This window comes from Fusarium vanettenii (genome assembly GCF_000151355.1).
Source record: "Fusarium vanettenii 77-13-4 chromosome 6 genomic scaffold NECHAsca_20_chr6_4_0, whole genome shotgun sequence".
NCBI lineage: Eukaryota > Fungi > Ascomycota > Sordariomycetes > Hypocreales > Nectriaceae > Fusarium > Fusarium vanettenii.
Window position 1 is genome coordinate 1,054,419 of NW_003315865.1, and position 26,191 is coordinate 1,080,609.

The window sequence follows — 26,191 nt, forward strand, 5'->3', positions numbered from 1 at the left end:
TGATCCTGGATCCCCAATCTGCACGAATGCAGCCTGATGCTTCGATGCCTTCGTCACAGTGGATACCACAGAGTTTCCCGTCCCACATGCGCTGCGACAAATCACGGCTGACGTTCCAGAGCCAATGCCTCTCTTCAGAGGGAGTCTCAACTTGATGCCTCCCGCTGGATACGGAGCAACATCTTCAAGGCGACATCGGGTAGCTGTGGGTTATTCTCCACCATCCTACAGATGAGCCAAGAGTCCATATCTGACGAACGGGGAGCAGGCAATCCCCCATGCATTCATGACAGGGAAGCGGTGCGTCTGTGCATCTGGGGACGATCAGGGAGACGGAGCTCGAGAAAAGGAAGCTCGATGCCCTTGCTCTCTTCTGACCTGCTGAGGCTGATTCAAGGATGCCCGGCATCGGACTAGGGGTAAAGCTCCCCGAGCAATTTCTCCAAAAGTTCTCCAATCCGCTGTGACCGGAGGTTCCCTTGTTCGTACTTTGGCTTCACCATCAGCCCTAGTATGGCAAGCATTGACCCCGAATTGCATGTTGGAGGTCAAGTTGGCCGCGTCTTGGGTCCTAGTAATGGATCCGTAGCTCACGCAAGAATACAGGCACAGGCCTTCGTTGCCTGCGGAATCATGGAACCCCAGAATCCCAGCTCCAGAAAGAGGCATATCTCCATTGGAGTCTAGGATTAAAAGAGGTCAGGTGCAACTTTGGCCCACAGCTGGAAGCTCATGCAGCCACGTCGGGTATGCTTGTCGGTTTGGTGATATGCCATTCGCTCGGGGCCAAGGAGGCCAAATGAGCGATGTCGCTCGGTTATCACGGTTGTCCTTCAAAGCATTGAATCACCATGACGAGCGTCAAGAGAGTCGGACATTGCTGACATAACAGACAGTTTCTTCCAACGCTTTGCATCGGTAACCGCGCGTCGCAACGGTTGAGCCATGTCTCTTGTTCGGAGCCCATCTCGCATTGCGTTCTCATGCTAGGAATTCGTCGAATCTTGGGTCTGCCACACCTCGCGCCTACTGCGTATGCGTGTGAGACCAACATCTGGGCTGGCCAAATCCACAAGCCAGAATGGGCTGCGCACGCTGCTCTTCCACGTTTTCCTCCCTCCCTTGCGCCTTTGCTTGGTCTGACCCCTGCACGCCACCAGTTGTCGACTTGAATCCAGTCGGGACATTTGGCCATGGAATAAGCCACGGCCTCGCCCATTGGTCTGGCATCCAGCTGTCGACTTCACACAGTACGAGCTTGTGTGCTGTTGGCGGCCTTGAGGGCACTCGCACTCCCCCCAGTCACCGTGCTTTTGGCTACCCCAAATCCGTCTAGCGGAGCCAGGCCTGAGTCCATCCCCCAGACTCGCTCGCCCACCAAAGCATAGAATCCGGGGCCCGCCCCGGTCTGGGGAAGGTCGTTGGTTTTGCAGGCCCCCTGGCCCTTGGGTTGACGGCGCACACACCATTCAGCAGCCATCCCTGACTTCCCCAGATTTTGCTGATTGCGGCGCCCCGTTGACAGGAACTGGGGATGAGGCCTCGACACGAATCAAGGAGACTTTGGAGCTGACTCTCACGGGACTAGCTAACTCCTGCCAGCGCGACGCCTCGGTCAGCGCTCACCTCTACGCCCTCTCGGATGTCGCGGTGTTTTTGAGCCCCGAGAGTACGACTTTACGTTCCTGAAATTCCGGACAAGTTTAACTGCCATGAATGGTAAGCTTCAGGCTGCATGCCCAGGCAAACTTTTCATTGGCGGCGTCGTCTGAGCCTCGGGGTGGTGACGTCCCGGTTCCATCACGGGCCTGGGCGTGTGCCAGCAGAAGTCGAAGAAATTTTTGATGGAGCGTCAGCCAGACCTCACGGAGAGATTCTACCCAAGCCTAGTTATTGCCGAGGATGAGGCTCCTAAAACCACCATCTCCGGGTAATCAAGTGATGATCCTACCAAGCTAGTGTTAGTCGCACTTTTGGGATGCCCCCTTTTTGGCTAACTTGAAATCAGGGCCGGTTGGAAATGCCGGCAAGTTGTTGCGGCCTTGCAGCATTGGCCAGTTTGGAGGATCTCATGCAAGATGCTGCGAGCCGTTCCTCTTGGGATAGACGTGGGCTCTGCCAATGTGCCCAGGCCTTTGACTGGCATAGATGGTTGCGCAACGGAGGCAGAATACCACACCAGGGCTCGTTCCCCGTACCATATCGGAGTGTGTCTCGAATTACCCTTGGAAGGTTAGAACGGGCGTCCACTAGGCGCCCTAACGTGGAGTGCCGCGGTATCGGTAAGCTAAACGCCTTTCACAGATGGTTGTTTGCTTTTTGCTTGACGCTGCCCCAGAGCGAGGACGCAAGAGGCAACTACTCCTTGGACCTGCATGAGACGGGGCATCGACTGATTCAAAGCAGATGCGCCATGGAGAACAACCAAGTCATGAGAGAGAACATGCGATGTTTCTTGGATAAGCAACACATCTGGGAGGCTGCAGGGGCTGGCACACACACACTCGCGCGCACGCACATTTGGCTTTGGCCATGAACGGCGGGCCCTGTGGCGCTCCGTTTAAGCCGCACCAGGAATGTCTGCGGTGACGAGGGTCCCTGTGAGTTATTTACAGACTGGCCACTCGGACGCGTTTGCGCCACAAGGACGATTGTGTCAGTTGATGAGGGTGTCGAGGTCTCGACAATCAAGCCAAGTCGATAGCTTTGTGAGATGAAGATGAGAGCGCAACTAACCAACTCGAGCTGAAGGTGTTCCGGGGTGCGGAAAAGGTTCCGTAATGGGTAGAATCGGCGGTGGCAGTCTCTTGTCTTGGTGTGCCAACCGTGGCGAGGAAAAAACGCCCACGAGATGGAACTGTCTGTCGTGAATTCAACGGTTAATCGTCGGGGGCGGTGTATCTGAGCGCCAATTCGCTCATATTCTCACAGGACAGGCGCCTACGGATTGGATGAATGTCAAGTCAGCTAGACCAGGGAGTTTCGGGCCTTCGTTCCTCTTGAGCGGATAAGGGCTCCACTGGAAAACCTCAACTTGAGCATCATTCTTGAGTTGTCGGGAGTGTTAGTGGCAAAGTGGCGCTCGCGAAAGGGCCTCGAAAACCTGGTTTCAAGAGTCCAACTCAGGCAAAGTCCAGTGTGCGAGGACGGGCAGATGCGACACTGTGCCGTCATGCCCAGGAGATCTACGCTGAGGTGATCAGCAGGGTCCTGACGAGTTTCGGCAAATCATCAGCAACGCGCGTGGGCTTCCTGTGGGTGCGTTGCGTTTTCTTTTTCCTGGCCTGGCGAACGAACATTGGGGGCGACGATGGGGCACTGTGGCATGACAGTTCACCAACAGACGCAATGCGGTGGGAATCATCGTACGGCAACCCGACGCCTCGCGACAAGTGCCGTTGAGGTTTAGAGCTGAATTGGCGTCTCTGTTGATCTCATCGGCGACGAATGGCAAGATCTGCGATGCGACTGACGTACGAGAGGTGTCTTTGTTGGGATTCGCAGCTGCGTGAAGAAAACGGGCGGATGCAGAGCCCTCGTGTTCAAGCTTACACTGGACCCAAGACGAAACAGACCCTTCAGACGAGTTGGTTCACGACATTTGCATCCACCGGGCGGCAGTCAATGAGCGTCAACAGCCTTGAGATTGAGAATGGATAATAATCGCTCAGTCCCCGATGACGGCGTCCACACAGCGTCCACACATGCCGATACCAGAGCTGCCGCGTTTCAAGCCCGACAGGCAAAAGCCATTCAGACGAGATCTAGAACTCGGCTGTGATGAGAGGACCACCCGAATCCGCTGCACTGCGTTAGTGAGGCGTTGTTTTTGCGCGCACCGGTGGAGCAAGAAAGTCAACGGGTCTTCTAGAATGGAGAATTCACCCGGTGACTCATACCCATCTTACCCATGCCATGATCGGACCTGATTGCGATGGGGTCTTTTTTCACATGAGGCTGGAGATGCGACAACGGTTGGGGTGGTCTTGGGCGCCAACTCTCGTGGGGGTCGTCGCCTTAGCTCCGAGCGAGCACTCTCACCATCCTTCTCTGAAGTCTCGATTAACAATGGCAATTGGTAGATGGACTTGGGTCTGTCAATGGCCGGCTCGGTCCTCGCATTAAGCGCCAATTGCTACTGCTACTGTCCAGAGCTATGGTGGGCACCACCCCGCCAGTTCGACTCGACTGTGCTAACACATTGAGCCTATTATTAACCCAATATTACTCCCACAACCTCGAGTCTGGATCTGCTGCTGAGAGGGCTGAATTGAGCTTCAAGGAACGAGATCAAGATTGATAGACAAGACTCTGCCCAGCCTCACCCCTCGTCATGAGCTCACGAGGGCCGCCATGTGCAGGCCACCCATTGGCGCGAGATGGACATACGTCATTGGCCCATTCCAAGGCAAGAGCGTCTGAAAACCAGGCTGCAGAACAAAGAGGCTGCGTATTTGTTGGAGTTGTCCGCTCTGTTTGGCCTGCGTGAGGCATTTCGCCAAAGACAATCGTGAGAAGATTGAATCAAGATTTTATTACTTATACGTTTGTTGTACCATTGCCAGTGTTAGATCTACCAGCACAGCTTCCATTGTATCACCCAGCCATCATGAGACTTCTCTTGTTACCCCTTGTGTCCCTCTTGGGGGTCACCCTCGCCGCAGACGACGTCGTTACAATCACCGCTCCAGCAGCAATTCCATCCAACGAGCCCGAGTGGAAGAATGACAAAACCTTCGTCAGCGCTGTTCTCAACAGTACGGATTTTTATAGGGCGGAACATAATGCGAGCTCACTGGAATGGAATCGCACACTTGAAGATTTCGCAACAGACTACCTGGACGACAACGACGACTGCGAATTTGAGCACTCTGGCGGCCCTTATGGAGAGAATCTCGCAATAGGCTATGGTAATACGACTGCGAGTATCGAGGCGTGGGGTGATGAGCGTGAAGATTACGACTTTGACAAGCCAAAGTTCAGCAAGGCGACCGGGCACTTCAGTCAACTTGTCTGGAAGGATACGACTGACGTTGGCTGTGGAAGGAAGCTATGTGGAGACAGGGGATGGTTTCTTGTTTGTGAATACTGGCCAAGGGGGAATGTAATCGGGCAGTTCACAGATCAGGTTAACAAAAAGGAGGGCAACGATGCTGTGAGACCTAGGCCTGGTGTTGCATTGGCGTTGGCTATTGTCGTTGGATATCTCGTCGTTTGGGTGTAAGCTTGCATTGGTCATTGTTGTTGGATATCTCGTTGTTTGGGTATGAGAATGGGATAAAGGTTTGGACATATGTTGAAGCGTGGGAAGACGGGACTCATGCGGGACATGAGTTGGCATATACCACCACAGTCTCTTTGTATATCTCCCAGTAGATTGATGATACTTATGGATACATGATATTACGCTCTATACACTTCTAAGTCTCATTGTTGATCTCTAGACGTTTTGTGTTGAGTTCACATGCCCCGACGCGATCCGTAATCCATCTCTCTCCTCCCATATATCTCCAAGCATTGCCAAAGCCCAATACGTTATGAGTTCCCTAGACCTCAACAACATAGGCCTTGTCAGTGCTGTATTCGGCAGCTCACAAAGAGCCGGGTTCACTCCCAGAGTGTATCTGATCTTCGCCTACTTCTCCTCAGGGGTGGGTGGTAACATGCGTATCCTCAAAACCCCCCCTCATCTAAAACCAAAGGTGCGGCCGCCACTGCCCCATGCTCTATCAAATTGAAGTACAGTGTCAAGCAAGGCTTCTAGTGACGAAGCCTGGGGCATTTCAACCACTCTCTGGCCTCGTTTCTGTTCAATAAGCGTGCGAAGTAGAGTGCGAGACGCCACACCGGATGTGTAGCCATTAAACCAGTCTGAGCCATGATCCCCCTTGATCGTGAACTTCTCAAGGGAAGGACTTCCCAGCAGATGAAGAGCGAGTCCTTGATATTCCCTCATCTCTTCGTAATGGGCGTCCACGATGAGCGTCAAGTTCCGCAGACACCGACGAGGAGGCGGCAAAACCATCCTGAGGGGGAGCTGCTCTTTCAGCCAGGGCTGGAATCGGATGGTCAAGTCTTCAAAGGCCGTGGGGCACATCTCCTTGTACATTTTGATGCAGGTGAGCATCAGGGGATGCGCGATCGAAACGCCCTTGTACCACTTGATCACTCTCCCTTCAATAGGTGGGAGGAGGTGACCAGTGGCCTTGATTTCGGGGTGTTGCTTGAGATATTCGCGTTGGATGATGATGCGTATCTTTAGGGGGAGGGAGAAGAAGCGGCTGTTCGTCTGGGGATGCATGGTGTCGCGTGCTTGTGTAGGTGTTGCGGTATAGTGGGAGTGATGCGGGTGTGTATAGGGATAAAAGTTTGAGAGGTATTGGATAATGATCCGCTTCTTATGTATTATGTATCTTCATTCACCCCATGCTTGCTTTACTACTGTCCAGAGGCTAGGTTGGTTTGCCTATGGGTATGGGGCCTCTTGTTTGCCTTTAAGATAGATGCCTTGAATGCACTCTACTACAATGGGCACAATCACTCTTTCACCGCGCTTGTTAGGTATGAAAATGGTTATCTGGTCAGGAATGGGAGTGAAGAAAAGGGGTCAATGATCAAGCACGCATGTACAGATGGTCAAAGATTATGATTATCTTCTCGCTATTTTATGACCATCTACTCTAGTCTTATGATGAGTTGGTCTTTATTTTACGAGTAATTACTCCTAAGTTCATACACATCTCTTCCTTTGTTACGACAGGACGTGATCCAGTCGAGGAGTTCTGTATCTCATCACATAGGTAAGTGAGGTTTATTGACCCAAGAGATGGACATGTCGTATGCAACGGTTTAGTCACTCATCTAGCCCTTCACAAATACTTATTAGTAGTAACCGATTACAGGTCGAAGTTCCCTTATGGTTAGATAAGTGCACTCATCCCTATTCATTGTAGATATTTAGATCCTTATTCTGGAGGCCCTTTCTCTAAATGATATCGCTTCTCCTGTTCAGTTCCGACTTCGATATATGGGTATACACTCTTCCACTATAGCATCTGTACCCATATTGGACAAAAGAATGTCAGAAAATTGCTCGAGAGTCGGATTTGCTTTCGCGACCTTTGAGCATTGCGATCGACAACCCTGGGACCTCTGGGGCATCTGGCTCACGATGTTCGGGGTAGCGAGTGAGCTCCAGCCACCTATGTACTCCGCCAAACGGCCCAGGATAACTCCATGAAGTATCCTTAAAGGAGTTCCAGAAGTATTGAGCTCAACGATGTGGCTGTACGCCTTGGAACCTGATAGTCTGGATGTTTTGGCACTCGGAGAGTGCTTCCATGATAGAACTGATATAGGCTTCCCAAGGGTGCCATTCCTCGCGCCCGACCTCAATAGTAGGACTTATGTTGCATTTTATGTTAAAGTCTTTTGTAGTTGATCTTTCTTTGGCCTTGGGCTTTTTGCTGCCACGCGTGGTCAGTGGGCATGGCGTGTCCGAGTCTAGGATGCCGCGCTCAAACGACATTACTGTCAAGTGTTCAAGGCGATCCCAGTGCAACTTTCCATGTACAAACAGAGAATCTCCGTCTTGGTCTGCGCGAGAGAAGATGTGACTTGAGGCAAACGGCTGCGCCTCCTGGAACATCTGCCTGGACGTCAGCAACAAAGCAAGCATGTTACGACTGTTATAGTTTGGCAGGAATTGGTGGTTCTCTAGCAACTCACCAGGCTCGACTATATAAAATTCTTCGGGAGAAGGTTCAAGATATGTTCTGATAATCTCGGTGCGGATTTCTGGGGGTAGGTGGAAGAAGGGGAAGTATCCTAGGGAGTCCATGGCAGACGGATATAAGGGGTTTAGTAACTTGGCATACTACAAGGCGGAGCATGATCAAAACATAGAATAGCCAACAAGATAACAGAGGAAAATAAAGGACTTTAAGTACTCATAGAATAGTTTATATACTTGCGAGAAGAGCTGTTGTAAACAGACTTAGTGGCTGGACGTTCAGCGGTTTCTTCCGTCTTTGGTTGATCAGTCTCACATCACATGAACATATTACACCAAAGTCAAAACTAGTTCCATCGTATGTAAAGACATTTAGTGTGTACAATGTTTATTTTAGATTGTTTAGCGTCTCTTTATTAGAGGACAAAGCGCATCGCAACTCGGGACAAGCCCTACCCTACGTCAATATTTGCTCAACTCTGGTCATACTGACGTATTATTTAAAAGTTTAAAACTAGTGCTGATTTTTATAAGTATATGTAGCAGAAAGTATCGAGAGTGTTTGTTTTATATAGTCCTGCAGGTTCGTGTGAGAACAGAGAGTGCTTCAACTTTACAGAGGGGCGCGTGTATCAAATCACGAAACATGCATAGTTGTCACTTGAAAGCAACGCTGTAAGTCTCCGGCGTACTTTCCATAAAGCAAGTGAGGGACTGTTGTCTCCTTTTCTCTGGCATTCCCCCTTTGAAGTATGAAACAGTGGATTAGTGCTGGGAGAACGCAGGACCAGGGGACGTGTCCTGACCTGTCGCACCTGGCCAATACATGGCTCTTCTATGCCAAGATGAAACATGTTTCGAGCTGATACAGTGCTGTGGCAGCATAACAATGGGCTTCTGTTTTCGAAGTGCTCCATATTGCTGTATAGATAGTCCAGTTTGGGAGGAGGTGGTTTGTTCAAGGAAATGAACTCAACAGCCAATGAACCACACACCTCACTCGAGTAGCAAAAAGGATATAATAGAATTACCTATCTACTACAAAAATTATACAATTCACATGCAGTTCTCAATGATCATGGAAAGTAACAAATGCGGTTGGAGTTTCAGGCCGTTGAAGCCTGGGGCCGTGGCCCGGTCGGCGGAAAGTTTCTCCGGACCCGCCCAGATTTTGGGTTGGCGTTCAAGCTCCCACTTTGATCTTGCGACGCCAGACTCGCGGTGATTGAAGACGACCTTGATATCCTCGCCCTCTCATCCCAATCTACGGTCCGACGACGCTCCCGCTGTATTCAACAACTCTTGCGCTCCCCGATTCACAATGACTGGTCGTGGTGGTGGCGGCGGTCGCCGCGTTCTCCTCTTGCCCATGTAAGGCTCTAGCTTTCCCACATGCGACATCGCGACGCGAATGTTGCCTTGGTCGCTTGCGAGACAGTCTGCTAACAAGCTGCAGTAACTTCATCTTCAAGCTTCTTCAATCAGTGAGTTTTACTCCAATCACTGTTGCGCGCGCTCGCGCTACCCCGAGCGCTTGACCGCCGGCTGGCTTCGAGAGACACGATCACACCGACGATATTTGAACATGTGCGCGCCTAGAGCTGGGCTATGGCTTGTGGTCAGGCGGAATATCGCGAATCGATGATCACATGTGTTGGGTTTATTCTCACTGCTATGCTATACATATGTTGGGCGGGACACTGTTCTCCTGGAATGGTTGTTGAGCCCAGTTAGATGTTGCGATGGACGCGGTGTGGCATATGGCCCGTTACGCTTATGCTTGGGATAGCTTGGTCGTGTCCTCGAAGCCCAGCTGCGCATTGAGAACTTTGGTCTGCATTCGAAATAGTACTAACTGGTTGCAGCATGCCACCGTCAGCGTCTGGCTCTATGAGCAGCTCTCCATTCGCATCGAGGGCAAGATTCGGGTCAGTAACCAGCTGCGTCTTTACGGCAACTCTTTCTAACCCGTGTATCTAGGGCTTCGACGAGTTCATGAACCTGGTTATCGACGACGCCGTCGAGGTTAAGCAGATCACCAAGACCAACGACAAGGAGACTCGGAGACCTCTGGGTACGATCAGTACTCCATACAAGCACGATATTCGCTAACTTGTTCTCCAGGCCAGATTCTGTTGAAGGGAGATAACGTGTCATTAATCCAAAGCTTGACTGGTTGATGGATAGGGCATCGAGTTAAGGGCGTGTGGAACCAACATGTGAACTGCAGTCTGCTGGAGGGGAAAATTATACCAAGCCGCCTGGGCCAAAATATGATGGCCAATGAGGCACCTGTCATGACACGGAAAGACAGCTTGCGAGTACGAGGTTCGTCATACCGCAATAGCTAGGGGCACGCGGAGAAACGAAAGACTTGACTTGGGCCATAGCTTTGCTTTGCATCTCCGCCGCAAGAGATACTCGTGCACGAATAAACCCACGTTTGCCTTGAGAGCGCCCGCAGTGAGTTTGCTTTCGTAACACCCGACGTTTGACGTCTCCAGCAAGTGTCATGACCTGCGTTGTCTCAGCGTACCAGGCTTACGGTGACCTACTGATGTGGTGCACATTCTGACCATGATGGCACGATTAATCCTCTGCAGTGATGGAGAAGCTGTAACCCTAGACTATGGAGAAAGCAAGGTAACCAATGTCCTCGGTCAAGAGTCCTCGACGAAGGGTTACCTAGTCTGGGCATTCCGCTTCCGTAGCACCATCCCAGACACTCGGCGACAGCCCTTCCCGACAGCCACGGCGGGGGATCAAAGCCGCGCCCGCAGATGAATGAGTATGATATCCCAGGCTGAGCAACGGAACGGGACTCGGCGGCTGATGGGCGGTTCTCACCTGGCGGGGAACAACGCGAGGAATGCCATTCACGCTGCGTCTAGTCTACGAGATCAAGATCAAATCAGAGACATAAAGCTGACTCGGCATTAGGACAGGGTTAATATGTCACTGAACAAGCGGTAAGAAAGAGCCAAAAAGCAACGAAATGGTTGAAACTCGCGCAAAGTCGGGTTCTGGCTGTTTAGCTTACGCATGTCCAGCTCATAACTGCGCTCACTCTCCATTGTGCGCAACTTCGCGCTCGCTCGCTCAGCCAAGCGCCAGGTCGCTTGCCAGTTACAGCATAAACCTTTGCTATAGCAGCCACATTCCTAGATGAATGGATGGCAGGCTTCACCCCAAATTACACAAAAAGTCGTCTCATTCAAGACAAGGTATGTAGGGGGTGGGAAAGCTGGAGAGATCGGGGGTCTTCCCGCCCCCACGGGGTTTGCTTGCTTTCTTCTGTCCAGGCCGAGCCGTTGTGACATTTTAAATACCTCTTGGTACATAACACGATTAGAACAAGAAAGCGCACGAATCCCGGGATCGACATCTCGAGAGAAAAGAGATAACAGTTGTGAGATTGTCATGCAACAATCCTAGGCCATCATAAGTTTTCCTTGGCTCTTCGCGGGGGTGGGCTTGTGCTCAGGGCTTCCCCGCGCCGTGAGGTGTGTTGGGCCCTGACACCTCCGGAAGGAGATCCAATGGGAGGCGTTCAAGGCCCAGCTGTGGCTGCAGCGAGGTTTCATGGAGGGACGGGGTCGCATATCGCGGAAGCCCGAGGTGAAGGGAATGGCTGCCTTTGACCCCTTGCAGACACGAAGAGCTTGGGAGTTTGTAGGAAGAATGGCGCCGAAGATGCCGATGACGAGTGCCTGGTCCTTGGAGGACAGCTGCTTCTACGTGGCAGTGCGCCTAGACGGCACGAACGGATGGAGGAGATGCCGTATCGTGTCCGAGTTGCCGAGTGTCGAGGTTGGGTGGAATTGGAACTTGGTCGTCTTGAGGGGATGCGTGTAGTTGGTGAATGCGGTCAAGGACTTGAACTGTGCAAGCACCATCACGGCAACGATCTACATAGGCGATGGAGCACGGTAGTCTCAATCTGGGGTTGCAATTCACAAACACCTTTCGCTCTTGACCCAATAGCCAGACGCTGCCATGCATTTCTCCATCCCGTGTTTTGCCGCCATTGCTGCAGAGGTTGCATGTCGGTACACGATAAGCTCAAAGTCCAGCCTAGAGAAGCTGTAAATTATTCACCGACTTCTAGGTCCCCTGACTCGGGGTAATGAGGACCGATTTCGATGGATCTGGAGGGCCTCATTCCAGGTCGATGCGATTGGGTCTCTTCTCATCGCAAAAGGCGGGTAGTCTAGAAGAAAGCGAGTCATAGTCACGATTAGGAGAGACAAAGAGGGAGCCTCATTCTAGAACGCATGTGGCAAGTGTATTTTCCCCCCTCAATTCCATTCATCGTGAGGGTCTCAAGCCCTGAATCTAGACCCTGGCTATTTCTTACCGATGGTGGGCTACCAACTTCACCGAGGGTGGTTGGATAAACAACAATGAATTGTGGTGGTCTGCATTGAGGCTCAGACTTTGGCAAAAAGGCTTACGAATGTCAAGTCATCATCGTTCGAGTTTCTAGACATGCCGAATCCCATCCTTTCTCTGTTCCTTTTGGACGGGATCAGCGTTGTGTTGGTGGGCTCGGTAGATGGCTGACGATGCATCTGCCAGCACAAAGCACCCAGAACGCCCGTTCGCATAACCCTCATGCATACCAAAACCACGGAACAAAAAGCAAGCAGACTTGTCAAGCCCCGTGACACATGCCACATTTGACAAGCAAGGGCAATTAATCGCAGATCGACCAAAAAAAGATGTGCCTGGGATTTCAGGAACACAGCATCTGCACCCCAGATTTTCTTCCCCGCATCTGCGGTGTGGGGAGTGGATCCCGCCGCTGGCCGGTCCGGCGAGAGTACAGTGAGTAGAGCTTCAGCTCGGGCTTGTATCCTGCCGACTGGCGTCGGGTCTTTGCTTGAATTGCGGGGGAAGGTCAAAGCACTCGGGAAAAGCAAGCTTGTATGACTCGCGATGCATTCATCTCGGGTTGTTTTTTTGTGGTTGGATCGAGATTGAGGTTTACGGATGATAGAGTTGGCTGCAAGGTGGGTACAGAGCCAGAGTGCCAAGGTTGAAAGAAGCAATGAAATTGTGGCGAAAGGCATGCTGGTCGTTTGAGCTGAAGTGACAGCGATGGAACCGAGTTCTGGCATTCAACAGGCTCGGCAGATCCACTAACCGAGGCAACATGCTCCCTGGTCCTGTAGCTTGGTGAACTTTCTGCCTAGTTCCATGCGTCTTGAGCTCAGCTCGAGAGGAGGATAGTTGAGAACGGTTCGACGGAGCTCACAGTCTTTCGAGTCGGATGATGACCAGTAGCTAGAAGGAGCCTCAAATATATCTAAAACTTCCTGTTCCTTAACTACGTGCTCTCAAAACTAGGACCTGTAGAAACTGGAACCAGTTGTGGTGTATGCCTCGGCCTCCACTCGCAGCTTACCTACCTCCCTACCTATCCTAGCTCAAGCTCAGCCTGCATCTTTCGGACATACCGAGCCTACTCAACTTTATTCAAACTATTGGTGAGCTCAATAAGAAAAAAGAGAAGACAAAGGCGAGATAACTTCTCATCACTTCTTTTTCGCATAATATTCGAGTTGCTGGCCGAGCTTAAGAATAAGCTTGTTCGAGTTCCACATCGCCAATCAGTCAATCATGGAGGGGCAGCTGAAATATCGTGGTGGAGCTGCAACCTCAATCTATGCACAAAGTCCCGCTTAATTATGAAAGCAAAGTCGCAATCTCAACGGATCAGATAGCGTCGAAACAATGGGTGTTTTCTCGGTCAAATATCTCACTCTGGTATGGCCAAGATCTATAGTGTATCTAGCTTCAAGATAGGCGAGATTCTGCGTCGTGTCTTCCAAGAGTAGGGCTGTCGTGAACAGGGCGGTATCCTGGCATCTCGACGAACCTGTGGGTCATTTTGTGCTGCCAGAGTGCTTTTAGACCGACTACGGAGCCTCTTTGATGAAGCAGTTCTGGTGTCAAGATGCAGGGGCCAAGGACTAGACTTGGGACTATTCAATCTGGACTGCATGCTGCTGCTGCTGCTGTGTGCTGCAATACACAGCACGAGGTGACAATGGCCGGGTTGCTGGGATCGAGCTGGCATGACACGGAATCCCTGTCTGGTTGAGGGGCTCATCGAATGTTTTGGTCAGGCCAAGGGTTGGTAAGCGCACATGCGATTGGCTAGGACCCGCGCACGCGACGCACTGCAGGATGGGCCCCCTATGAGCGAGTCCAGGGAACCTTGGAACTTTTTTTTTTTTCATTCTTTTTTTCTCTGTCTTTTCAGCGACGTGATGGGTTGTCAAACTTTGAATGTGACTGGACGTGATGTGCCGTCAAAATGGGTTCTGACATCCATCGTCACTGCAACCCTCCCTCACCCCTCGCCTCGTTTTTTTTCTCGAAGCCTGCCCTTTTTTCTTCATTCCTCAAGCCCTCATTTCCCTCTGGACTGGAACGTCTTCCCATTTGTCATACGTAATCCGTCTCGAGTCTCGCCCCCCCTCCCCTTTTTTTCTTCTCTGTTCCGGTTGCACCCAGTGGCACCAAACAGGCTTGGCTACTGGGAGGCGGAACAGCTGCTAGAGCCCAAAGGGGCATAAATCGACGCGAAGATCCCCCAGCCGGAACCTTCCAGGTTGTATCGGGGGGGCCTTGAACGAGTTCGGGGCTGTTGAGTTCGGAGGACGGATTCTCACCCGAGCGTACCGGTAGGTCGCCCAGCGCAGTGCAGTGCAGCACAGTCTAGGTTGGTTAGCAGCAGTGTGCCAGCCCCTCTGCATTAGACATGGACTCCTGTGGCCAAGGAAAAAAAGACAGCCTCCACAGAGACAAGCTTGAACGAGTCAAACAGTGTCTTGGGCGGGCAGCAAATGGCGTGCCTCTCCCACCCATCCTTGACCTGATTTTCCCCAGGAAACCTTGAACCTCGAGTCTCTGAGAGGCCCGATCGCCTCTTGTGATCAGGTGCCGTGTCATTTTCCAATTCGAGGGGATCCTTGATCGGGCGCTTGCTCTCAGCAGGTCTAGTACCCGAGTAGATTAGCGGGGTGCGGGGGAGGTGAAACCGCCTTCGGAAAAGCGGAGAATCTTAACCCCAGGGAACCCAGCACCTGGCGCCCACTGAGGAAAGCCCTGCGCTCCAGACTTTGCTGGCCATATGCTGTGCCCGCAGACCCAAAATTGGCCGCAGCGCCCTTGCCCACTGGACTTGTCCTCGCGGGGCTGCGCTGCTAGGCCCAGTGCGCGGCAAATCTCATCTCCCCTTCCCGGCGTCCATCTCTTCCTCCAGTCTCCATCCATCTCCCGCAGATTCCCAACATCCATCCACCTTCAAACTTGCATCGCCCACTTTCGCTTGATAATCCGCCGTCTCCGCCCGATTCGAACGCCCTCGATCTCTTTCAGGGCATATCGCCGTCGCTGAGTCTTCGACGCGACGTTGCGCTGCCAGAAGAATAGAAAAGACAGAACTTGCCTCCCGCCCGCCGTCACGCCCAACAATGAGACGCCAGAACCGCTCCTGCGACCAGTGCCGAAAGGCCAAGCGGGCGTGCGACGCGCCCTCGCTTTGGGATATCCAGCGAAATTCAGAGAGACTTCGCAATGGCGCCGACGGTGCCAACGGCGTCTCTCTCGCCGAGGAGCATCTCGGTGAGTTTTCTTCATCGCATCCTTCTTCGCATCCCTCCCCCTCTCCCTCTCCGCGTCTTTTCCCGACTCAACGACGCTAACCGAGGGTCCATAAAACCTCGCAGATGAGATTGATTCACGAGCCCTACGATGTTCTTACTGCCTTCGCACACGAAAACAATGCACATTCCACTGGGTTCGTGCGCAACTACAGACCGGTCCTGCCAACACCAACGGCGATGTCGCTGCTCAGAATGGAGCCAATGCCCGTCGCGTCCCCGATCAATCGCGCACCAAGGCCAAGCGTCAACGGCCGCGCACTCAGCAACAGCAGACGGGACCTTCTCCTACACAGGCCCCTCTGCCTACGCAGGGCCTCGACGTTAATGCCACTGCCTTGCTAGACATGTTACAGGCGCCACCGACGACTCACGATCTGACATGTTGGGGACCTATGGACCCCAACTTTGCCAACTTTCCAGCCTTTCCCAACACCACCTTCGATACCATGCCCGTGAATAACGTCTTCGACCCGACTGCCTTTGACGCGAGCCTACACAACACAGTCCTCAACAGCCTCGAGACTCATTCGACCCCAGCACACCCACCGATGGACCTTACGCCACCAACCGAGCTCACGAGTCAAGCCCTTCACGCCAGGCAACGTGCTACAAACGAGGAGGAGAATGGCGAGAATGGTTGGCCTCTGTTTCAGACTCAGTCTGTTGGCAGCGATGTTCCTTTCCAGCCATCTCCGTCAGTTTCCAACTCATACGAAAGCGACATTTCCTCTCGGTCCCTCAGCGTGCGCCACTACCCAGAAAGCATTGCAAGGAGTTACGGCACTTCGATCTCGCCTTTCTCAGTAACCCACAACATGATGACCAAGACGAATAACAACCTGATCTCGGACAATCTAATGCGCATATACCACGACGTTTTGGAGCATGCATTGTCTTGCTGGCTATCCGAAGAGACTTGCCCTTACAAACCCAATGCTGTCGCGAGACCGTCAAGTAATGGGGTTAGCTGGCTAGCCTCTCACTTTGAGGGTCTTAGTGTCGGTCAACCAAAACAGCAAGACAACAGAATCTACCGCCGTGTCATTCAACTCGACAAGCAAGCACAAGCGACGAAGCTGATTCGACTGTCTAAATCCGAGGATCGTGCAGCATCCAAGGCCCTGCACTTAGCCATCATGGCGTTCGCCACACAGTGGGCTCAAGGCAGTCAGCGCGAGCGAGACAGGTTCCCACAGAATCTGACCCAGCTGGACAGTATGAGATCCGAGTTTGATGAGATTAACGAGGACTTCGACCGGACTCTTCAGCGCACTTTCTGGGCGCAGGCAAAGCGTGCCCTTCAGGACTGCTCTGACATGGAATGTTTCCGCGTGGTTTGTGCGGACTTGATAATGGGACTGGCACAGAAGCCAATGGAGGATGAGGATCTCAACGACAAGCCTTACAGCATGAGCAACTTTGGTGGTGAAAGTCCCATTGCCGCAGGTGAAGGGTCCATCGCTTCCCAACTGAGCGAGATTATTGCTCAGGAAGGCCCGCCAGTATTCATGGAGCGAGCGGCCCGGAAGATGCATGCGCTCAAGTTCCAGTATGAGGCTCGGGAGACTGGGGTGCTTGACGCGTCCAAGAGCTCACTTGGCCTGGAAAAGGCTACCTCGGCTGAATCGTTGAGTGAGGAAGACAGGGGCACCATTGGTCTTGTCTACTGGATGACTGTCATGTTTGACACTGTCTCTTCGTCGATGAACGGCCGGCCCGTGGTTGTCTCGGATGAGGAGTGCCACCATGACCCGACTTATCCGGACCATCCAGAGCATGAGTCCTACAATATCGAGTACCGACCACAGGACGCCAGGTGGTGGGCGGAGCTTTTTGTTCGCGACAACAAGGAGGGAGTCCTTCGCTGGCCTTGCACATATGATGCTGCGGCCAAGGGCGTTGTTACGGCAGCCCCCATCAAAGTGATACTATTTCGCCACGTCTCGTATCTGCAAAACACTGTTAGGAGCAGATACCGTGGTGAGCCGGTTGAGAAGGTCATCTCAAATGCTATGGCCGTATACAAGCATTGGAATGTCACGTACGGCGCCTTCTTCCGGGACCTTGTTGAACAATACGACACGGTCCCGACACACATCCAGAGCTGGTTCGTGTGTGTGGTTGCTCACTTCCACTGCGCCGCTCTGTTGATGGCGGACCTGATTGAGCTTGTTGACGAGAACAAGCTGGGCTTGGACTACTCGACGCAGGTTCGCCAATCCACCAATGTGGTAACATCACTGCGAAGAGATAGCGCGTCGATCCTGTCGGATCTCGCCCGAGTTTCGACATGCCCGCGGGCTGGAGATGTTCCCGGAACCGGCGTGTCGGATCTTCACTTTGCGGTGGTTGAGGGTTCAATCCTGACAGAGCCCTGGACCATGATACTCATACGGGCATTTACAAAGGCAGCTATTCTACTTCTCACCGAGGTGGAAGAGAATGTGAGGCACGACCCTGGAGCCCTCGAGGCTGCTGGGCTCATGAACTTGGTGAGGAGGTGCGAAGACTGCACCAAGGCGCTGTGGTGCCTGGGCAAAAAGTCGGACATGGCTCGCAACATTGCTAGTATTCTTTCTTCGGCGTTGGGACCATTTATGATGGCGTCACCCATGGCGGCCATTCACGCTTGATCTGAATGGGGATAAGGTGTTCTTGTTGGGATAACTACTTGGGGATTGATGGTTCTACGTATTTTGACACGCGGGTTACGGTCTGGGTATATGGTATATGTATGGGGTTTTCTTGGATTGGGTGAACAAATGGTATAATCAGCGAACAAAGGATCATACGTGTATGTATCAAATCAGGGACTGTTGAAGCGAACATTCTTTATGGCTGAGGGCGTTGCGATATGTGGTCTTGCCCTCTCTTGAATGACAAAAATCTGGCAATTGTATCTTAAGACAATTTGTAACTTGAGTGACATGAACAAAGTCCTTACAAGATCCATGTGCCCGATGAAGAAGGATGCGACATGAGTGTTCTTCCGTGTCTTACTTCCAGGTGTCGTTGGAGTTGTTCAAGATCTCGAAGTGGCGAAATTCTCGAGCCTCACTTCACGCGGAATCTCTTAGGTGGTTTCATCACCGCTTCCTTTAGGCACACAGACCAGTATTGCAACGAAGAATGCCTGCTTCTGCATCAGGGAAGGTTGGTTGGTGGAAGAGCCAATTGACTCAGGCGATGGTCTCCTGGACCTATGCAGAGGACTCGCGGGAGGCTTCCTGGATTGGCTGCATGTTCCCTCTTGAAGTCGCCCTATCTCTGGGAAATGTCAAATCTAGCGCACTCCCCGAATCATCTCTAGTACAGTGCTTTTGCGCCGCGTTTGCAAGACTGCCGTCAGTCCTTTAGGAGCTCCTCGTGGCCTGGGGCGGGAGGATCAGCTTGGCGAACTCGGCGCAAAATCCGACGAGATCATCATAGGACTCGCACTTTGAGACTGCATACACGAGGATACAACCCCAGATGTAGACTCCTGGGCGACCTCGCGCGATTGGATGGTATAGTAGTGGTGTGTGCCAGCAGTTCGACTTGATGGTCGCCGAGGGCACGTATATGCGAGCCACGGAGGATAACCGCCGCCATTCTACGCCACTTTGTAACAAATTGGTCAACTATTGGCTGCTGAAATAAGCAATCGATTGAGGCCAGAACTAGTTGCAGATTGGCGGTTTCATTGTCGTTGACAATTGTGCAGTGTTCAAGCAGGCTGCGTATACTAATTTATGGTTGGATCAAACCAGCAGAGTTGTCCTTCCACAATCTGCAGGAACGTAACTAGACTCAAACAGTTGTGAACAAAGTGCAAGGGGTTACGAGAGCCTCGAAACCACTCGCAGAGTGAATGATCGTCCTGTCGATGGTGGGAGCCCAGAGCACCGCTGCTCATGCCAGAAGTCCCTTGTGTGGGCTCCTGACGTAACACTGCAGAAGCTTTTTCTCTGGAGCTGTCAGAGACACAGAATATCCGTCAATAGCAGTTGGATATTAATATAGCAGAGCAACTAAGAGTGTCAACAGACGAGTGACATCTACTACTGTACGATAGACAGTAGTCCCCCGCCCACGGCGTAAATTTGCGCATTAGGGAATATTGACCTGCAGTAGATCACACCCCCTACTAGTTTCATCTATTCATGGAAACATCTATCGAGTCTGATCTGATCATATCATACCCCCGGCAGCCCCGCCCGCACCGCATCAACATGGTCGAGTTTCATGCAGGGGTAGGATCAAACGTCAGCTGGACCCCTACTACGTCAGAAGTGCTGCTGCACGGTTGGTGAGTTAATTATTGTGCAGATTTTTGCTTGTGGCTGGCTGTTGGGATCTCCATAGCCTATCACCAAAGGTCCAACATGTATTTTAGACCTTGCAGGTATTCTCCTGAGTGTAGATGTTGTCCCTACCATGACCTCCTTGGAAGGCAATACGTATGGCGGCTTTCTGAAGCTTTCAAATATACTAGTTGATAGTGTATTCTACTACGTAGGACCGCGATAAGCTCGAAGGACTTGATGCATAGACAGACGAAAATGGCTCGTGCATGTTGACACTGGATTTAACCAAGTCTGGCACTTGCGTGCGACAATATATTATTTCTGATGCCTCCTCTTAGTAATGAATGTATTGATAGTATTTAAGTCGTCTTTGGGGATTGTAAAAAAATCAGGAACTGTGAATTCCATGTTCAAGGAATAGTTTACTTGACCTTGTGTCGTGCATACAAGTCAGGTCGAACACGGGGCGAAACACAGTGATCAAAGGGTCCATCGGCGTAAACCGTTGAATATTATATCTTGAGGAATGCTGAAAGTTTCTTGCTTGCTAGTGTAATGGGAGAAGATTTCACTTCCGACGGGCCGTTGCAACTTGCAAACCTAACTCCAACTACACTCACCAAGCTGTCTCTGTTGAGCTCTATTTTTCACACATAACATACCTGATTACATATCCTTCGTAGATTTATACTATTGAGTATCATCCTTCTACCCAACTGATCAATCATCCCAGCACTGATTTTGCGAGGAGGCTTGTGAGTGGCGATGAGGTTGGTTATTGGCCTCGAAATCAGAACATGAATCGGCATCAAGACCGAGGTTCTAGACAAAAATGAATTTGGATAAGCTTGCTCAAGAAGTTCTAGGACGAGAATAAAATTCAAGATCTTTTGGCATCTGACTCGTTTCGTCTGAGGTGGCTTCGTCTCTAAGCCACTCCAAGCATCTCCGTCTCAAAGCGGTATAAAGCTGCGATGGCTACAAAGCAAGAGAGAGCCTCGACCTTTAACACGGTTAGGTAAACTAGAGTTTTATATACCCTCGGAAGAGAGACTCCGGGATCGAATTTGGACTTTTGGTTCTAGCTCCATCTTTGACACATAAAACGCCTCGTCGAAGCTGTCATCACAACACGATCTAGAGCAAAAGTGGCGACAAGCTCGCATCTTTACTGCTGACTTGGGATGACATGTGATTATTTTCAAGAGGCAGTTTTGTTTTATTATTATCAATTGACTTTGGACTCCATCGTCAGACGGAGTTTTGGGGGCTGAGGCTAGAATCTCAGCTTAGATCTCACGATGCCACTTGTGGAATAGCCAGCGCCAATGGCTGACATATGCCTAGAAGAAGGTAGGACTTGAAATGGTTCATCTCGTGATGTCCACAGCCCAGTCTCCGTCGCCAAGGATAACCCAATTAACTTGGCGTGCCTGGAAGACTAGACATGTTGCACAGCCTGATCTGCGGCGCCTAGACTACCCCCCATGTAACCAACGACTGGCCACACCGGTCTCGTTACACAGCAGGCAGCGGGCTGGTGCTGATGCACTGCCAGCGATGACCCCCGGCTATGCACGTTGACCAGCCTGCTGAATGTCATGACCTATGAATTGATGTTTGTTTTTTAAGTGGCCTTTTTCTGAGTCGTGTTTTAAGCTGATCCTGCTCCCCTTCTTCTTAGGTCTTTTCGTATCCTCTTTCTCTTGTGTTTTCGCGGTTTGGTAGCCGCTTGAGCATCATCATGGCAGACAGCTACGGCGAGAGCAGTCTTTGCACAACTCCAGCATGTATTCACATTGCATCAGAGATTCTCGGGAATTTCGCACTCAACTATACCGAGATTGATCCCTGCACGGATTTCAACGAGTGTAGGCTACCTCTAACCACTCCCCTTATGCCTTGCAACTCTAACCTGGTTGATATAGACGTCTGTGGCAACTGGGCCGCCCGAAATGAAATTCCTGCAGGCCAAACACGAACAAACGGCATTTCTGTCACTCGCGACTTTGTCCTCAGCGCCGTGAAACGAATCCTCGAGAGTTCATACCCCACAGGCAAAGACGCCGGCTGGATCACGGTCAACCTGACCAAGGAGCAGTCCCGTGCCGACAAAGAGAACTTTGCCAAGATCCAAGACGCTTATAATGTCTGCATGAACTACACTGCCATCGAGGATGAGGGTCTCAGCGCCTTGTCTGCGTTTGTCGAGACTGTTGTGGATGTGTTTCCTGCTGCCGAAGAGTCTGGCAAGAACGAAACTCATGATTACTCAAAGGAGTTGGGTGAGACTTTTGTCTTGTTTGAGAGTCTTGGTATTGAGACGACTCAGAGGTTCGTGCACAAGCAAAATGAGATTGACCCAGACGAGGTTCTTCTTGTCATTAATCCGCCAAGCACCGTGGACATACCCGGCACGGAGGAGGGCATTCTTGAGTATCTCGACCTTGCTTCCGCTCTTCTCGCCGCTGTGCATCCGGCCAAGCCCACCGTCAAGGAGGCCTATGCTCTCATGACTTCGGTGGTCAAGCTACAGGTCAAGATGCTGAAGGCGTTCTCTCGTGCAACAGAGGATGACAACCCTGATGAGTTGAGCCCGCTGTTCCGCATCGAGGCCATCCAGAAGCTTGCGCCGCAGCTGAACTACGAGTACGTGGTCAAAGAACTTGCACCCAAGGGCTACAAGGCGGACAAGGTGGCCTTTTCGACTCAGGGCTATTACAAAACCCTGTCAGAGGTCCTCTCTGAGACCCCTGCTGAGGTTATTCAAACCTTTTTCGTCTGGAAAGCCATCACGGCGTTGTCCCCATACGTCGAGACGGAGTTAACAAACGCCTGGAACGCCTTCTTCCAACAGCAACAGGGCAAAGATCCCGAAAGCCCTGCACCTCGCTGGCAACGGTGCGTCGACTTTCTCGACTCGGGTGTTGAATGGGTCACCAACAACCCCACGGCCGAGAGTCTGGTTGGCCCTACCGGCTTGACTTGGATTCTCTCCCGCTTCTTTGTCGACAAGTACTACCCTCCTGAGGCTCACAACCTGACTTCTCAACTCGTCGACTCTCTGGAGTTGGCTTTCCTGGAGCGCCTCGAAACGAGAGACTGGCCAACTGACGAGACCAAGAAGGCCTCTGCTGAGAAGCTGCACGCTATGACAAACAAGATTGGCCTGCCTACAGACCCAAATGCGGTCGATCCTGTTGCTATCAACAAGTACTACGACGGTGCTGAAGTTACGTCGTCGCACGTTGCCAACGCTCTGAGCTTCGCCAAGGTCAACATCGCCAAGAACTGGGAATCTCTCGGGAAGCCCTTTGACCGTGGTCAGTTTGAGATGAGCACGCTGGCTGCCAACGCCTACCAAGACTTTCAGCTCAATGCCATCGTTCTCCTTGCAGGGTTCCAGCAGTTCCCTGTCTACGACGTTGACTTTCCCTCGTATCTCCTATACGGAGGTATGGGAAGTGTCGTGGGTCATGAAATCACCCACGGCTTTGACAACACGGGCCGTCTCTTTGATGCCACAGGTAACATGACGACATGGTGGGACAAGGAGTCGATCGCGGCGTTTGAGAACAAGACCGAGTGCTTTATCGAGCAGTATAACAAGTTCACCATCACTGCGCCCAACGGCACCCAGCTCCACGTCAACGGTGAGCTGACACTAGGTGAGAACATTGCCGATGCCGGCGGTGTAGTATCAAGCTATCTGGCATGGCAGAAGTGGGAGAAGAAAAAGGGACCCGCCAAGAGACTCCCCGGCCTGGACAAGTTTACGGGTGCGCAGTTGTTCTTTGTCAAATGGGGACAGACGTTTTGCAAGAATATCCCAGCAGAGGATCAGGTCAGGTTGTTGTCTGAAGATGTGCACAGTCCTAATGATGCGAGAATCATGTTGACGCTGCAGAACTCGGCTGGGTTCCTTAAAGCGTTTGATTGTCCTCAGAAGAAACCTACATGTGAGCTTTGGTAGTGAGTAGATTGGGGATATTATAAGCGATTTCTTGTATATAGTGAAAGCATGTTTGCATAGTCACAGTTGAATATCTTAAAACCTTTGAAACAAACTCCCCCTTATTTTGTCAAACATTTGGTATCACCGCTGTTGCTTCTGGCCAAGGTGCTCTGTCCTTCTCATCTGGAGCATATGGCTCCTTTTCTAATTGCTCTATCGGCCAGGACATCAAAGCCTGCCATTCTTCTCCAAGTTGAGCTTGTATAGCCCTAATTTCCCTTCCAGGGGATGGGCCAACCCACCATGTATAACGAATACAACTAGCCAAAGCAAAAAAGTGCGCTAGCAAAACCAAAGCACGCGGTTTCTGGAAGCGTAGCAGCTCTATGAAACGTGCAGAAACCAATACAGAAAAGGATGTCAACCGTCTGCTGATCATCTTGGGATCTTCACTAGATCTCATTGCCCGCATGACGGAGCCAATGTAGCTTACAACGTTCTCGTACGCTGTGTCATCGCTCTGATCATGTATCTCACCCTCTCGGAAGTCGAGGAGATGTTCGAGACCTTCTCGGTTAGACTTGCAAAACACAACCTCTGCTTTCACGTAAGATCCAGCCGTGTCTACAAGAGACCGCATCTTCGCACCTGAATCGTCTTTTAAGAGCTCTATAGCTTGCTGAAACACACCGCCGAGACCTCGAGACATTTGAAGCCAGTGAAGAGGGGGCTCGTATGGTTCCAGCTGGCGGAACCTCAAATTCGCAAAAGCATCCATAGTGAGAAGCACTGAGACAAAGCATGCTGCGTCTGAATTTTCTTTCGTCATGTTTGCGAGAGTCTCGCGATGTTGCTGCACCGTCGCTTCGAGGTAGTTGGCTCGATGCAGCTCGAGCTCGGGGTCAGTGTCTCTGCCTTGGGTGAGTAGGTAAAGACAAGATATCGACATGATGGCGTTGAGCAGGGGTTCATGTTCTAGAGCCATTCGTGGCACCTCGTTTACCCATGTGTTTTGGAGCACGGGGAGGTGTGTTCCCGCCGTGTGTGGACAGATGTCAGCGACAAAAGTATGCAAGAGGCGAAGCTCGAGATACCGGCGCTCGCGGGTTTCGGTTGGTGGAGCGGGACTAGGATGGTCTATTGGAGTTGATGCAACGGTTGAGGGTGTCCCTGTCCTTGGTTGGGGTGCACGATCGTAGTGGCAGTGGACTCTGTGTCGATGACAGCCGCCCTGGGTGACACGGTACCGTCAATTCACAAGACACCTTGGTATTGTGTAGCGATACTTACACAAACTGGTCTGGCTTCATCACACTGCATGGTATTAGTGACTCGGTTACCAGCCCGAAGCTCACTCTGGATCTCACCTTGACGCGTCGTGACCTACATCTCGCACAGCCTGTTTTAGATTTGGTGTGATACAGACGTGGCATATCTCGATCATAGATATAGAGAAGCTCGAATAGGGAATAGTCACGAAGAGGCCATAGATACCATGGATACTACAGAGGTGGGTAGGGAGGTTGTATCGCAGCCTTGGCGGACGTGGAGGTTGGCTGATTGTATTAGGTAATCTTGCATGACACAGGCTCACCTGATCTTGGCTGAGGACTTGACTCAGTTGCATTCCTATCTCAACACTATAATTCTTTGTCTGTTGGTTAAAGTCTAGGATTTCTATCTTCTACAAGGTCAAGTAAATCACCCTATACGAGATTGTTTAACCGGTGAATCTGCTACACCTTATCAACCAATTCCACTTACGTCATATTATCCACCAGCTCTGAAAACCTTGGTGATGATGCATCCAGCAAAATCAGGCGTCGCCGCCATCACTCTCAAATGCCAAGACATGGCGTTGCATGTGTCTTTTACACTGCCACAATCTTCTCCTCTTTAAAACGGGGAAGGCATCAGCTGTTTACTGGCTAGATCGTGTCTTGCCTACCGTCTCGTCCATGCACCGACATCTCGGTTGAGTGTGGCTATGCTAACAAGGAAGCAGGAAAACGGCATCACTCTGAGCTTGGCAGACTTGGCGACATTTTTACATCCAGAGCCTGATATCCCCTCGCGGATGATGCCCTCTACTCCTCCTAATTCCGTCTAGATGATTCATTTCATTGCTTTGAGACTGTCTAACCCCTGTTGGGCTTTCAACTTTTCAAAATGGCCCAGGTTGAACGACTGTGGACCATCTACGAAGAGCTTGTCGATTCGACTTGCAAAAACCAACAGACAACTTCAGAGGATGCTATCCGGCTGAAGAATCGACTCCAAGAGGTTACCAAAGTTGTCAAGGCTAAAACCAAGGGAAGTCTACGTGTTGACTTTTCCGCAAGTACGGATTCACTACCCAAGGTGGAGGCAGATATCCTTTTGGAAGGAGAAGACAATGATACCACACCTGAGGCACGTCGACTTCCTCACGAATCACTCAGTTTGTCTGCCCCCTATTTAGACGTTGAAAATGATAAATCTAATAGAGCTAGGTCTTTACCGTCGCAAGACATACGGCAATGGCAATGGCCAAGACAGTATC

The 26,191-nt window shown here is 51.4% G+C and overlaps 5 protein-coding genes across 5 annotated transcripts; 4 read left to right on the forward strand and 1 right to left on the reverse strand.

The window, feature by feature from the left end:
- Window positions 1-4,503: 4,503 nt before the first annotated feature.
- On the forward strand, window positions 4,504-5,416 carry NECHADRAFT_70256 (uncharacterized protein). Its single transcript, XM_003044744.1, has one exon. The coding sequence runs from the start codon at window positions 4,610-4,612 to the stop codon at window positions 5,222-5,224; it is 615 nt and encodes a 204-aa protein (XP_003044790.1). The 5' UTR covers window positions 4,504-4,609; the 3' UTR covers window positions 5,225-5,416.
- A 257-nt stretch (window positions 5,417-5,673) lies between these two features.
- Window positions 5,674-6,301, reverse strand: NECHADRAFT_81720 (uncharacterized protein; the record flags this gene model as incomplete). The annotated part of the gene is made up of 2 exons (XM_003045157.1): window positions 5,674-5,726; window positions 5,848-6,301. The coding sequence occupies 2 exons, from the start codon at window positions 6,299-6,301 to the stop codon at window positions 5,674-5,676; spliced, it is 507 nt and encodes a 168-aa protein (XP_003045203.1).
- A 2,646-nt stretch (window positions 6,302-8,947) lies between these two features.
- Window positions 8,948-10,185, forward strand: NECHADRAFT_102714 (uncharacterized protein). Its single transcript, XM_003044745.1, has 5 exons — window positions 8,948-9,103; window positions 9,189-9,216; window positions 9,598-9,660; window positions 9,713-9,806; window positions 9,857-10,185. Exons 1-5 carry the CDS (start codon window positions 9,054-9,056, stop codon window positions 9,910-9,912), a joined length of 291 nt encoding a protein of 96 aa, XP_003044791.1. The 5' UTR covers window positions 8,948-9,053; the 3' UTR covers window positions 9,913-10,185.
- Window positions 10,186-15,216: 5,031 nt separating this feature from the next.
- Window positions 15,217-18,311, forward strand: NECHADRAFT_100913 (uncharacterized protein; the record flags this gene model as incomplete). Its single annotated transcript, XM_003044746.1, has 2 exons — window positions 15,217-15,367; window positions 15,472-18,311. The coding sequence occupies 2 exons, from the start codon at window positions 15,217-15,219 to the stop codon at window positions 18,039-18,041; spliced, it is 2,721 nt and encodes a 906-aa protein (XP_003044792.1). The 3' UTR covers window positions 18,042-18,311.
- A 3,127-nt stretch (window positions 18,312-21,438) lies between these two features.
- On the forward strand, window positions 21,439-23,667 carry NECHADRAFT_43284 (uncharacterized protein; the record flags this gene model as incomplete). Its single annotated transcript, XM_003044747.1, has 2 exons — window positions 21,439-21,565; window positions 21,623-23,667. The coding sequence occupies 2 exons, from the start codon at window positions 21,439-21,441 to the stop codon at window positions 23,665-23,667; spliced, it is 2,172 nt and encodes a 723-aa protein (XP_003044793.1).
- Window positions 23,668-26,191: the final 2,524 nt, after the last annotated feature.